Source organism: Miniopterus natalensis, chromosome 13, assembly GCF_054644295.1.
Source record: "Miniopterus natalensis isolate mMinNat1 chromosome 13, mMinNat1.hap1, whole genome shotgun sequence".
Taxonomy (NCBI): Eukaryota; Metazoa; Chordata; class Mammalia; order Chiroptera; family Miniopteridae; genus Miniopterus; species Miniopterus natalensis.
In genome coordinates, this window is record NC_142093.1 from 22,027,898 (window position 1) to 22,041,793 (window position 13,896).

At 44.2% G+C, this 13,896-nt stretch overlaps 1 protein-coding gene and 1 long non-coding RNA gene across 3 annotated transcripts in view; one reads left to right on the top strand and one right to left on the bottom strand.

Annotated features, from left to right (window-relative positions):
- The window catches only part of LRPPRC (leucine rich pentatricopeptide repeat containing), an 87,839-nt gene extending 85,282 nt beyond the window's left edge, over positions 1-2,557 (bottom strand). Inside the window, exon 1 of the mRNA XM_087823526.1 lies at positions 2,409-2,557. Within this exon, the coding sequence (XP_087679652.1) occupies positions 2,409-2,557 (149 nt within the window). The remainder of the gene's footprint in view (positions 1-2,408) is intronic.
- Positions 2,558-3,160: 603 nt separating this feature from the next.
- The window catches only part of LOC148091623 (uncharacterized), a 108,374-nt gene continuing 97,638 nt past the window's right edge, over positions 3,161-13,896 (top strand). For both annotated transcript variants that reach the window (XR_015715518.1, XR_015715519.1), the window contains exon 1: positions 3,161-3,291. This is a non-coding gene — a long non-coding RNA (uncharacterized LOC148091623). The remainder of the gene's footprint in view (positions 3,292-13,896) is intronic.

A 13,896-nucleotide genomic window follows, 5' to 3' on the forward strand; every position in this document is an offset into this window, starting at 1 on the left:
AGAGAGAAATGGAAGCAACAAAGTGAGAAAATCCTAAAGAGAAGAAAATAAAAAGAGTGGTGTCACTGATGCCAAAAACAGTGTCTCATGAAGGCGAAGTGGGAGACAGAGTAATATGCCAGGGATTCAAGGCCTTGACCGTGGATCATCTCACACTACATAAGTGATTAGAAGGAGTTACATATATCAATGGCTCTTTCTAAGTGATAGAATTAAGGGTGATATTTAGTTTATTGCTTTCCCCCTGTATTTTGCAATTGTTCCTCAAGGCACATGAGTTTTATGATTTAAAAATATACAATAAGCCCGGCAGGGCATGGCTCAGCGGTTGAGCGTCGACCTAGGATCCAGGCGATCGGGGTTCGATTCCCAGTCAGGGCACACGCCCGGGTTGCGGGCTCGATCAATGACTCTCTCATCATTGATGTTTCTATCTCTCTCTCTCCCTCTCCTTTCCTCTCTCTGAAATCAACAAAGATATATTTAAAAAATATATATATATATACACAATAAAAAAATTCAGACAATGATGGCTTTTGCAGTGGGTAGACAGTGAATGCAACGTGAGGAAATGAAGGACGGGAGTACAGGCAGGACAGAGATTGGGAAGCATCGAGAGGAAGTCTAGAGTCCCGGGAAAGGTTCTGTCTTTCAGGAAGGAAAAACCTAGGCATGCTTAGAGACGGAGGGATAGAAGACTGCACAGAAAAAGTTTTCAGTATCCAGGAGAAAAAGGGAACAAATACTTCTTTACTTGCTGTGAGCTGAGCACACACTAGTGAGCAAGACAAAGTTCTGCTCTCATGCAACTCATTTTTTACTAAGAAAAAAGATAAGCAAATAATATCAGACAAGTGAGACAGGCCATGATAAAATTAAAATAGGGTAGTTTTTTAGAGTGCGTGTTGAGGTAAGGGTTCTCTGAAGAAACAGCATTTGAGTCCTAAATGACAAGAAATCAACTTTACAAAGACGCGGGAAAGGCCTATTACCTTTACTTTGCAGAGAGAGACTGAAGATCACAGAGGATAAGTAAGATTTCACAGCAAGTAAGCGGAACCCAGGTCTGATGGACACCCAGACAGACCTTTTATAATACAGTACCCTTTCTGCTCCACTGTGTGCCCTCTGCTGTTCCCCTCAAATTTAACAGTGAAGATGAACGACACCACTGACCAAGATGTTAAGGACTGGGAAAGTGTGAGGAACTGGCATGATTTTGTCAGAAGAAGCTCTTCGAAAGCCAAAAGATGTAGCTCTGCAAAAGCACAGGCATGACTTCTAAAGGTCAACTATTGAGGCCTAATGAGAAAATCCAGGCAGGCTCCAGGTTACAAGGAGGCTACATGCCAAAGATTTACAACTGAGTTGTTAAGGAGTCATAAAACATTTCCTCCGCGTAATTTTATCCAGAAAATAGTTTTCCAGGCTTGTCCACAAAGATCCACTTAATCCCAATGATTATAGCAACTAATAAAGCACTTACTAGGTACCAGGCCCTATGTTAAGTCCTTTAGAAACAATCCTACCAACACTGTTAACTATCACTACTCCCAACTCCCAACTAGGGAAATAGGTCTGGAGATACTAAGGAACTTGCCCAATGGCGGGACGCAGGTAAACGGCCTATTACAGACCCTTAGCACTTAGTCCTTACGCTCTCTTCCCAAACACCTTTACTTTAAACACTAGTCTTTCAAAATCAGCTTTTCCCAAATTCTAAAACCTCACGCCCATCTCCCCTTCTCAGGTGGTCAGGGTACTAATCCAATGAACACTTTCATCCAGCTTCCCGACTGCGTCGCCCCCCGCCCCCCGAAAGCCTGACGCCAAACCCGCCTCCTGCTAGACCCGTCCGCGAGCGCACCGCTCACCGCCCCCCGCCCCGCCGCCGGCCGCCACTGTGACCTGCCCCTCCGCCCCGCGCCTGCCAGCACTCAGGGGAAGGCGGAGGGCATTCAGGCAACAGCTCCCACTCGTCGTCACTCAACTCCCGTCTCTAAGCGACCTCCCGCTCGCTCAAGACTCCCATCCTGGTCTCACCGCCCCAAAGAAAATCCGAAACCGAAGCGCTCGCGGGCCGCCGGTCAGCCGCCGGGCTTGCACGTGGGCAGCGCGCGGGCAGCCCCTCCTCGGACGCGGGACGCACGGCCCCCCGCGGCCGCCGAAGCCCCTCTCAGCGCCCGGGCCGCGGCCCGAGGGCAGGGTCCAAGCCGGAAGCGAGCCAGGCCCGCGGCCATGACCTTCGGAGGCGACCAACCCAGCCATCCGAAAGCCCCGGGATGTGTGGCCGCGGCGCGGCGACGGGGGCGCGGAGAGGGCAGCGGAGGGGCCCGTCCCCCGCCAGCGCCGACGGCCTCGGAAGGCGCGAGAGCCGCGGGTGGGCTGAGGAGAACGCGGGCACTCACCCGGCGGCCGGCGCGGCGCGAGCTGCGGGCGGACAGAGGGCGGCGAGCGGCCTGCCCGGGCCGCTGGCAGCGAGGCGCAGGGGGAGCGGGAGGCGCGCGGCCGCCCCGGCACGGAGGAGCCACCCGGCGGGTCGCAGGAGCGCTGCCATGGCTCGGCTGTCCCCGCGGCCAGGTGCACGTTCCCCGGGAAGGGCAGGGGGAGCACGTGACCTCGGGGTCGCCCAGCGCGGGAGAGACCAAAGGCCGAGCGCGCCCGACGGGAGGGGAGGCCAGAGTCGTTTGAGCTTGGAAGACGGGAAAAACCTCCTTTTATCAGGAGGTTTGAGCCCCGCGCCACGTTTAAAGGGCAGTGTGGCCTGATTTGTTCTCTCAGGGAGCTCGTCTTTCCGTCTTATGTCCTTCCTCTCCGCAGGGTCAGTGGCTCCACCCCTACGCTGCTCACTTGGTAGAGTCCGAGGAGGTCGACTCCGCCCAGGTTAGCGCGGGGGCTTGCGGGAGGCCAACCGGCGGGAACCCTCGCGAGCTCCGGGAGGAGCCGACTATGAAATGCCCTGAGTGAGGAGCGGTTCCCCGCGGAGGCGGGGCCCCCGCGCCGGAGCTGCCGCGCTGCCCCGAGGAGCCGCGTCGCGTCGCCCTCGGAAATGAGCGGCGGCGGCGCTGAGGCCCTGGGCGCCCCCGGGCCGCCGCTACCTGCGACCCGGTCGGCGGCGTGGGGGCCGGGGCGGCGCGGAGGGCGGCCTGGTCCCGCCTGAGCGCGCGCGGGGCTCGCTCGACGGACCCGCGGAGCCTGAGCCGGGTGCTCTACCGGGGAAGCCGGAGCCCAGCCCCGCGTCCCTCCCGGCGCCCACGCCCCTCCTGCGCCGGCGGGTGCACCGGCGTCGGGGTAAGAGCAGTGGAGCCACATCTGGGGTGAAACCGGAGGCCCTTGCTTTCACGGGGCTCCCCGTGGGGAAGGGCTCCCCGGGCGGGCGGGAGGCCGGGACCGGCGTCGCCTCCCTTGTCCCCGGCTGGACCCGCCCCGGGGACGCGCAGAAGCTCCCTCTGGGAGCCGTCCCTGGTAGATTCCTGTTTGGCTGTGTCTCCCTGGACAGCTCCTTGAAACGGGGCTGTGTCACTTTTTCTTTTTTTATTGAATTTACTGGGATGACATTGGTTAAAATGACCCAGGCTTTAGGGGTACATCTTTATAACACAGCATCAGTATATTGTATTGTGTGTTCTGCCACCCCAAGTGGGGTCTCCTTCCATCACCACTTGCCCCGCGTATGCCCTCGTCAGCCTCCCCTTACCCGCCGTTCCGCTGGCAATCACCGTACCGTTGTCTGCCTGTGAGGGTTTTTGTGTTTTTTTCCTGAATCCCTTCACCTTTTCCACCCAGCCATGCAACCCCAGCTGTCCAGTCTGTTCTCTGTATCGATGAGTCTGCTTTTATTTTGTTTGTTAGTTTATTTTGTTCACTAGATTCCACATATAAGTGAAATCATATGGTACTTGTCTTTTCTCTGACTGGCTTATTTCACTTAGCATCATACTCTCCAGGTCCATCCCTGCTGTCCCAACGGGTAAGATTTCCTTTTTTATGGCCGAGTAGTATTCCACGCATCTACTGATGGACACTTGGGCTGCTTCCAAATCTTGGCTATTGTAAATAGTGCTACAGTGAACATAGGGCTGCATAGATTCTTTCCAATTAGTGTTTTGGGTCTCTTCAGTTATATTCCCAGAAGTGGAATTGCTGGGTCATAAGGCAGTTCCATTTTTAATTTTTTGAGGTAACTGTACTGTCTTCCACGGTGTCTGCACCAGTCTGCGTTCCCACCAACAGTCGACAAGGGTTCCCTTTTCTCCACATTCTTGCCAACACTTGTTTGTTGATTTACTGGTGATAGTCATTCTGACCAATGTGAGGTGATATCTCATTGTGGTTTTAATTTGCATTTATCTAATGATTAGCGACATTGAGCATTTTTTCATATGTCTCTTGGCCATCTGTATGTCCTCTTTGGAGAAGTGTCTATTCAGGTCCTTTGCCCATTTTTTAACTGGACTGTTTTTTGGTGTTGAGTTTTATAAGTTCTTCATAAATTTTGGATATTGACCCCTTAGCAGAGGTATCATTGGCGAATATGTTCTCCCATTCAGTGGGTTGTCATTTCATTTTGCTGATGATTTCCTTCTCAAACTATTCCAAAAAAATTCAAGAAAAGTATAGGCCAATATCCCTGACCAACATAGATGCTGATATCCTTAACAGAATATTAGCAAATTTCCCTGGTCGATGTGACTCAGTCGTTAGAGCTTCGGTCCACGCACTGAGAGTTGCAGGTTCAATTCCCAGTCAAGGGCATGTGCCTGGGTTGTAGGTTCGATCCCCAGCCCTGATCAGGTGCATGATGTGTCCTCTCACATCAATGTTTCTCTCTCTCCCTCCTCCCTCCCTGCCACTCTCTCTAAAAATCAATAGGAAAAAAATATCTGGTGAGAATTAACAAAAAAATAATAATAGTATTAGTAAACCAGATCCAGCAATATAGTAAAAAGATCATACACCATGATTCTGGGATGCAAGGTTGGTACAATATCCTCAAATCAATTAATGTGATACACCATGTAAACAAAATGAAGGATAAAAGATCATATAATATCAATAGGTGCAGAAAAAGCATTTGATAAAATCCAGCAGCCATTTGTGATAAAAACTCTCAGCAAAGTGTGACTTTTTCTTGTAGCCCAAGCACATACTCAGTGCCAGGCACCCTGCAGTTTGCATGAAATATTTACTTAATAAATGTCTATTTTGAGATTATCTAGTTCATTTCTTCTTTGAGAGATGAGGAAAATAAGATCCAAAAAAGGTTAAATAGTTTACTCTGGGTTATACTGTTAGACATTAGGAATATAATTTATTCACTCATTCAGCACATTTATGGAACACGTATTCATTGCCAGGCTCTATTTGAGATATGGATACAGCAGAGAACAAAACAGACTAAGTCTGGATTCTGATTAAGCATTCCAAAGTTTAGTTTGGGAAGACGTAAGAACTGTGATGTAAAATAAATCAGGGTATAAATAGGGATTGAGGATGACATGTGTAGCCCCTTGAAAGAGGAGAGAGGGGGACAGTGTAGATATGAGAAAAGAGCAAGGCAGGGAGAGGAGGGATGGTGGGCATGGAGGCCTGACGTAGTTGATTATCCTTGGTTTCTCCCTTAGCTTATTCTGAACTATGAAATGGATTCAAACATTGGTTAGAAAATTAGGGTCCTTGCCTGTCCCAGTGAATGGTATAGCTTCTGAACAGAATCTTCTTAGGGAGGAGAGCTTAGAAAGTAGATTTTACAAAAGTACTCAACTGCTTGGTTTCCTTATGGACGTGAAACTGGTGATACCTACTCCTTCCTCCCAGGGAATATCAGTTAAAATAAGTAAAGTACTTACAGTACCAGGCACATAGGAAGCTCTGAAAAGTAATATAGCTACAATTTTGTTGTTGCTTTATATGATCAAGTCTGAACCTCATGAATTTAGGCTCTTCTCCAGTCTCTCCCTGGACTGTGATGTTTGACACCAACATCTTTGCTGCCTAATAAGCTTATAGCTAGTGTCTCAAAGTCCTTACTCAGTTTGTTCAGTTGTTAAGTGCTTCATGAAAGCTAAGCACAGGGCAAGTTACGTCTCAGGGCAAAGAAGTTATGCATTCTACACTTAGTGATCTTAATTTATAGCAAGGATAAAACACATACTATTCTATACAGATAATCATTACTTGAAGCAGTGTGGTGAGTGCCACAAAGAAGAGGCAAACCAAGTGACAGCCGGGCAGGAGAACAGAAGATGGTTCCATGGTAGGAATGACATTTCAGCCCTCGGAGGCTGGGGAACATGTGAAATAGTAGACATGGTGGCGAAGGGAGTTCCAGGCACAGGGAACAGCAAGAGCAAAGAGAGAGAGCTCTCCTTCCTGTACGTACATCCCTTTTTAAACTATGGACAGTGTTTTTTGGACCCAGAAGTCTACACAGAGAGAATCACTAAACCAATGGCTTTCACGCTTCTGTGACCAATGGTAAGAAAATACATTTTATAAATGATGCAAATACACACGTACAAAAATAAATTAAACAATAAGGAATCTTACTAAAAGTGATACACTTGAGTGTTTACTAATCTATTTTTTTTTAAATGTTGATTGATTCTAATTTGAACAAACCAGCTCTAAGAAGACATTTTTAGATACTTTAGATATATGCTCAATACCAAGAATTATTGCTAACTTTTTTAGGTGTGATAATAGGTTTTGTGGTTATGTAAGAAAATATGTTTTTTAGAGATATGTGCTGGCATATGTAGAAGTAAATTAACTTGCTATCTGGAATTTTCTTGAAGATACTTTCCCAAAGAATAAAAGAAAGAACAAAATGACATAAGCAAATGTGACAGTATCTTGATAATCGTTGAGTCAGGCTGATGGGTGTATGGGAGTTCATTTTACTGTTTTCTCTACTTAATGCATATTTTTAAATGTTCATAAAGAAAAAGATCTTAAATGCTGGTTGTATTTTGATTTTATTACTCATTAATACAGCATGACTTGGAGTTTGAAAAACACTATACTCAATCATGTCCACCAGGCAGACAAACATACCAGTCTGTACCTCTGAGAGCTGGAGACCTGTTCATTAGAACATAGTTGATTCACTTCTCCATCAAATAGTTTCCCAAACATCAAAACTTACTGTTATTGCTAAACCATTTTACATAAAACATGAAATATCTGAGATTGTAGCCATTATAATGTAAGGAAAAGATTTTCATTTAAGACCAATTTTTTTTTTTAAAGAAACACTTATCTTCAAAATTCTGAGCTGAGAGTATGGTATTCAACACCCTGAATGGGAAATTTACAAGGCAGTGGACATTAATCTCATTTCACTTTGGGCAATTAACCTTTTTTTTTGGCATCCTAACAGTTTATGATGACTCACAAAGGATCAGAAAATAGAACCTATCACTCATAATTGTTTGTCCACCTTTTTGGAGTCTTCTCCAGTTTTCACATAAATCCATTCAAAATAGTGTGAGCAAAGATTGCCCTGAGTTTAAAAGCCTAGTTTGCTTGAAAGCCTTAACATTTTAAGCAGCAGATTTAATGTTTAGCTATGATTGTATTTTCTCTTAAGACAACTTGTCTGATGAATCAAGGGCTTCTTCCATCTGTGACTACATCTTTCATATCCAAATTTATTCATGTATGTAATTCCCAATTATCCAAAAAATATTCTGCTTAGACTTTTATTTGCACACAGCCCAAGATTCTCATTATAAGTGGAGATCCAATTTGTCATTGCTACACTATTCAGCAACACTTCTGTCAAATAATTCTTTCCTAAGCCCACAAACCAGGAAGACTAATGCAGGCTCATTTACTATAAGAAAGTTAGCAACACTGGCAACAAGGGGTTGTTGCTGATATTTTCCCAGTGTTATCATGTGTGAAGGCTGAAAGTTTATGTGTTTCCCACAGGGCAGATAGTGTCTGAATAAATCAATATAGAATAGTAGTAAAACATAATTGCCATTTCAATGTGCTATACAACTGAGTCCCTTCAAGACAAAATGATTGTAATCCTTGTAATAGCTGGACATAAACTTTAGGAAGTCTTATTAACAGTCATTGTTAATTCCTAAAATGTGACATGAACCTCTTAAATTTTCTGGTTACTGATTTTTTTGTTTTGCTTTTAAGGAACTAGAAGATATATTTAGTTTTCTCTGAGCAATAGATAATGTGGAATTTCTGTTTTAGCTTATGCCTCTCTATGGGTTGAATATCTTTTAAAAGTTGGACACTTTTATGTAATTTGCCTTCTGATAATTTCAGTTTAATTTGGAGAGGGAGACTAATAGAGCTTACTTAGGCTTAGGAAAGACTATATGGATTTTTCATTGCATTAAATTGCAAAGACACTGATATGGCTGTTCTTGGTTGACCATCTTGTTTCCTAGACCTGATTGGGAAGAATGCAAATCACTTAGAAATGCGGTGCACAGAGCAAGATGTAGAAATGATGTGTATCTTTGGATTGTCTCCCACTGGAAAGCTAGTGGTGTTTTCAGTTGAGCATGAGAACAGTTGAATTATGTTCAATTAAAGCATTTTTTGAATTACGTATGGAAAGAAAGACACGTGTTTATTGCTGCATGTGAGAAGGAGTAGACTGTGTCAACATTTTGGGGGGGTTCCACAGTTTCTCCTAGATACATACTTCTTCTGATTTCCAGTATCACCCTGTACTTGTCGGCACAGGGATCAACATGTGACCCAGGCCTAACCTGTGAGAGAATCTCATCCTTTAGGCTAGCATGATTGTTTTGGGTACCCAAACTAAGGCAACTGGAATAATTCATGGATTTATAAATGCAGCTCGTAGGGCAGATGTCTTATCCTTGAGTCGTCAGCCCTGAAAATGTGAGTCAGTAATTGCTGCTGGCCATTCTCGCTGCTCACAAAGACACCTGCATGTGGTAGGAGAGAAGGAGAACATCTTGTAGAGAAGCAGAGCCAAGGACTGGAGACAGGCCTGATGACGTCATCGGGGTTTCTGTATCCGTTTGTGCTTCAGCCGCATTTACACTTGGACTTCCCAGTTGGTCACCTTTGTACCTAAGTTAGTCTGGAGAGGTTTTTGCTGTTGCACTGGAAGAAAGGACTTAATACATGTTGAGTTTGAATAGGATCATCGTTCTCCCAAATTTTAGGTTTAGTTTCCTCCAAACATGAGTAAGTTATTGATTATTATTAATTGAATGGGGGTGGGGGTTTTTGGTGTGTTTTTTAAAAAAATAAGTTTATTTGAGCCAAACTGATGACATATTCTGGGGAGCAAGATCTTAAATGCTCCCTAATTGAATGTTTTAATTCATTCTCTGTGTTCTTGTCAGTTTAAAATTATCATTTTGCTGATTATAATTTCACTACATTTTTAAAAAATAATGCACTGAAAATGCAGAAAGATTAAAATGCGGCCAAATTATACATCAAAGTTTTAACAAAAGGGAACACGTTAAGGATACCTGAATTTTTTTTTTTTTAATTTTAAAAATCAGATATACTCCAAATTGAAACTAACACACCAAAAATATTCCACAGAAAAATAGTGCAAGAGGTTGAGGAGAAATACCCTAGAGCAAAGGTGAAATACCTGCTGACAAAGTGGCTTTCAAAGAAAAAAGTCTTATTTAATTCTACACTACATGCTACCACTATCTCCACAAATATAATTCACTGCTCTAGGGGGCTTAGTTTCTTCAACTTCTACAGATCCCATAATGTATATATTTTACATAAAGTCCCCAGGTGATTCTGATGCACACCTAATTATAAATTTATTTAGTAAATTACATAAATTAACTCACTTAACTTTTACAATAGTTCTGTAAGGTGGAGTCTATTATTAACTACATTTTATAAATGAAGAAACTGAGACACAGAAAGACTAAGTTGCTCAAGATCACATGGCTAGTAAGTGGTTGAGCCGGACAGGCTGGTTCCAGAGCCAGTGTATTTAACCACTAGCCTATACTGTTTTAAAATAACGGCCTTGATACAAAGGCCTAGTAATAAAGATGGCAATTGCAGGCGGGCCAGTAGAAGACATACTGGGTTCAGTTGGGGTCTTTTGCTACTCTGCCTCCCAGGAACTCTTCCATCCGGCCAACACTGATTTCTCTCACTTCTGAACTTCTTACTCTCAAAATCAGAATCTCACAATTTGGCACTTAGTTATATCCCCTTCATTCTATTAGTCCTGCCTTCTCAACTGTATCAGAAATTGACTGAGAACTCAGGTTTAGTGTTGAACCTGGTGCAGTGTACCATTATTTGTTGACCAAACTGGAAAGTGCTAAATTGATTTTGGAAACCTGTTACTTGTGAATTTTAGATTCATTTAAGGACTGAATTCATGAGATTGTCATTGCATTTTATTAGTTCCTCCCCCTTTGCAGTTTCAGATGTTTAACCAGATATTCTTTCTTTCGGGCACATCAGATATCCTTTTGTTGCTCTGCACTACTCGAAGCCCACGTTTATTTTTCTAATCAAATCATCATGAGAACATTCCCTTCTTGTAGCTGAGAGCAGCAGTTCTTGAAAGATTTTCCCTTTGAGAAAGCTTCCAGAAAGCCTTTCTTTTTTAACTTTTGTTTATTTCCTAGAAATGTCAATGCTGGGGCAAAATTACTTATCCAGATGCCAGCGATTGAAAAGGCATTCTAATTATCTATCGACGGTAAATCATAAAACTGGTTTGGAAACCCATTTGTTGAGCTTGTAAATGTTCAGAGGAAAGAATGGTTTTCCAAGTACTGCTAAAATAAGGGTGGTATTTGGAAATGCTGTCGGCTTGATTGCATTGAATTATAAGTTGAATCATTACTAACAACCTCTGGGAGGTTTTCAGTGATTGTTTGATTCAGCTTTACTGACCGCACTGCCCACAGCAACTCTGGCAGTGATTCCCCTAACGGCACAAAGGATCTGCCCAGCTGCAGAAATTCATGATGGCTGCATTTGCCTGCAGAGTTTGGAAAGATCTAAGGTCTTTGGAGATTAGAAATGTGTTTTTTCCTGGTCTTAACTGGCAGTGTGAGCCTCTGGCATTTCAAAGTGCAAGTCATTAGTGTGCACCGGAGTGATGTTAATCTGCCTGTGTTTCAGTCTCAGGACATTTTCCAGTTGCTTCTGCCACAACAATCTCTGCCATGTCAATGCCTCTGATGCCCTTGTGAATTCAGGAAGCTCTGCAGTGCGAGCAGGACTTCTCAAAACCGGTTGCTAACTGATCCTCTTTCCCTTCCATCTTTCACTCATCTTTAAAGAAAGTCTCAAAGCCTGTTTAAAAGGTGGGGCTTCTGTTGGGCATTTTCAAATTTGAGCTGAGAGCAGCCTGAGTTTTTGTTTTTTTAAAATTCTCAGTAGAAAGGAGGCTTTCTTTTATTTGCATTTAGGGCTTGAATCATGCAGGCTGGGGAACTTAAGCTGATGCTGATCACACTCAGAAGAAAATATAAGATGAGAGGAGGGAGAGGAGGGAGATGTGAGAATTGCCAGAAAGCTACAAAAACAAGGCACTTGAATGGTTGGAAGGAACTCAGGAAAGCTAGAGGCTTCAGGTGATGCTTGAAATGGGTGTGAAGGGTCAGGACATCCTATCTTTTTTCATCTTCCTGGAATGACTAAGCTGAACCTCCTGCTGTCTGAGCTGTAGTTTGGTGGAGGTCCAAGGGGGGGGGGGGGGGGGTTGTGTTCTCCTTTCATCAGATCGATCCAGACTTCCCAGTATGTTTATATGACATGGAGCCAAACCATACCGAAGAGCTAGTTGACGGTTGTTAAGAGCCTTGGCCTTTTATTTAATCATCAGAAAAACCATGGCTTGTAGGTGCTGGTAAAGTGCCAGATTAATTATTCAGAAACAAGTGCCTGGGGTTGGACCAAGTGTTGTCTCATTAGCATGCAACGTCCATGCTGGAGTCTGGTTAGAAAGCCACAGAGACTGCAGGAGGGGTCGGTGGGAGGGAACCAGGGGAAAAATAAAATTAACTTTCCCTATATTGTACTGTGAAATATCATACTAATAGAATGCCACCCTGCCCAAAATAGATTACTCTCCAGTAATGTGCTGGGGCCCAGGCCCTGTTCTGGAATATGCAAGACAGTTAATTCTACCAGCTTCCTGCATCTGTGCCCATAAACTTGGCCTCCTTTCCTCTTGTGTCTAAGGCCAATCTTCCCACTTATTTCAGATCTCGCAGCCCTCTTGGAGCAATGGGCAACACATCAGTCTCATATTCTGGAGGTCCTGAGTATTTCAGATCTCATCTCCCTTTACCTGTTTTTAAGGACTTCACTCCTGAAATTCTCTCTTCTTTCTCCCACACCGTCAAGTTCCCTCTCTACTGAATGATTCCCAGCTGTATGCATTTCATCTTTAAAAAAACAAAACCAAACAAAAACCTTCGAGACTCTACTTCTCCCTCCAGAAACACCCCTTCTTTTCCCTTTACAATAAAATTCCTGGAAAGAGTTTGTTTATACTGTTTTTCCCTCTGCTGCATCAGTTTTTTATTCGCTCTTGAACTTATTCAAATCAGGCTTTTGTCCCCACCATTTGATTTACCAATACCTTTGTGTTGCCACATTCAGGAGTGAATATTCCTCCTAAGTCTCTTTTACTGTATTTCCAGCCTTTAAACATTGTGGTGCCCTGGGCCTCTCTCCTTGGGTTCCTTCTCTATCTACTTTGGCAAACTCCTCTCTTCCCCTGGTTTTTTTATATACCACTTTTGTGATGATGACACCCAAATTCCTATCTCACTTCTCCTCTGAGATCCTGTCTCCAGTTCCCACTCAGATGCCGAGTAGACCCAGCCTGTTTCCCTCACAGTCTTCCCTCTCAGTAATGACTCTTCCATTCTCTGAATTCCCCAGAGCAAGAACCTAAAGATCATATTTATTCCTCCTTTCTCTCTCACACGAGGCATCCAGTTCGTCAACAAGTACTGTCGACGCCACCCTCTAGACATATTGCACTTCACAGCCCTTCTTGCCACCTGCGTCGTCACCTCCCACCACTGTCAGCTCTCACCTGGACTACTGGAATAGCCTCCTAACTGCTCATCTACAGTCTCTTTTTTACACAGCAAACAAAGTCTTATTTTTAACACATAAATCTAATCATTTTATTCCCCTGGTCAAAACTCCTACCCCTTTTCCATCTCACTCAACAAAAATCCGAAGTCCTTACCATGTTTGCATGAGGTCGTATGTGATGTGTCCCCTGCTCATTTCTTTAGTCTCGCCCACTTGCTCCCTCTTAGTACCTCTTTCCCCCCACAGTAGCCTTCCTGTGGTGTCTCCATCACCTAAAGTTTGTCTCTCAGATGTCACAGTACCAGGTTTCACTTATAATAACAGCATATCATTTATTGAGCTCCTACTGCAGGCAAGCAATACATTAGGCATTTTACATATATTTTTCATCCTAACCATGACTCCTCAACATAGACCTTATCATCTCCTCTTTGCAAATAAAGAAACTGAGGCTCAGAGAGGTTAGGTAATTTGCCCAAAGTAGCAGAGCTGGACAGTAGTAGAGCTGGGATTCAGATCCAGGTGTGTCAGGTATTAAAGTCTAAACTCTTTACACTGCATTATGCTACTTTGTGACTACTCAGTAAAATGTTACTTTTTTTAAGAGGGGGGGAAGGGAGGAAGAAAGTGCTGATGTCCTAGTGCTCATTTTAAAGCTGGCTTCAAAGTTTTAGAAAAGGTTACTGAGGAAATTGATCCTATTGGTAAACTCCTTGAATCTCCAGAAGAGAAGGGGGGGGCAGGGCGAGGGTACAGCTGTGGGGGGGGGGTACAACATCTTTTCACCTGAGTGATGGAGCCTCTGGGGCTGGGGAAGCAAGCCCTGGAAAA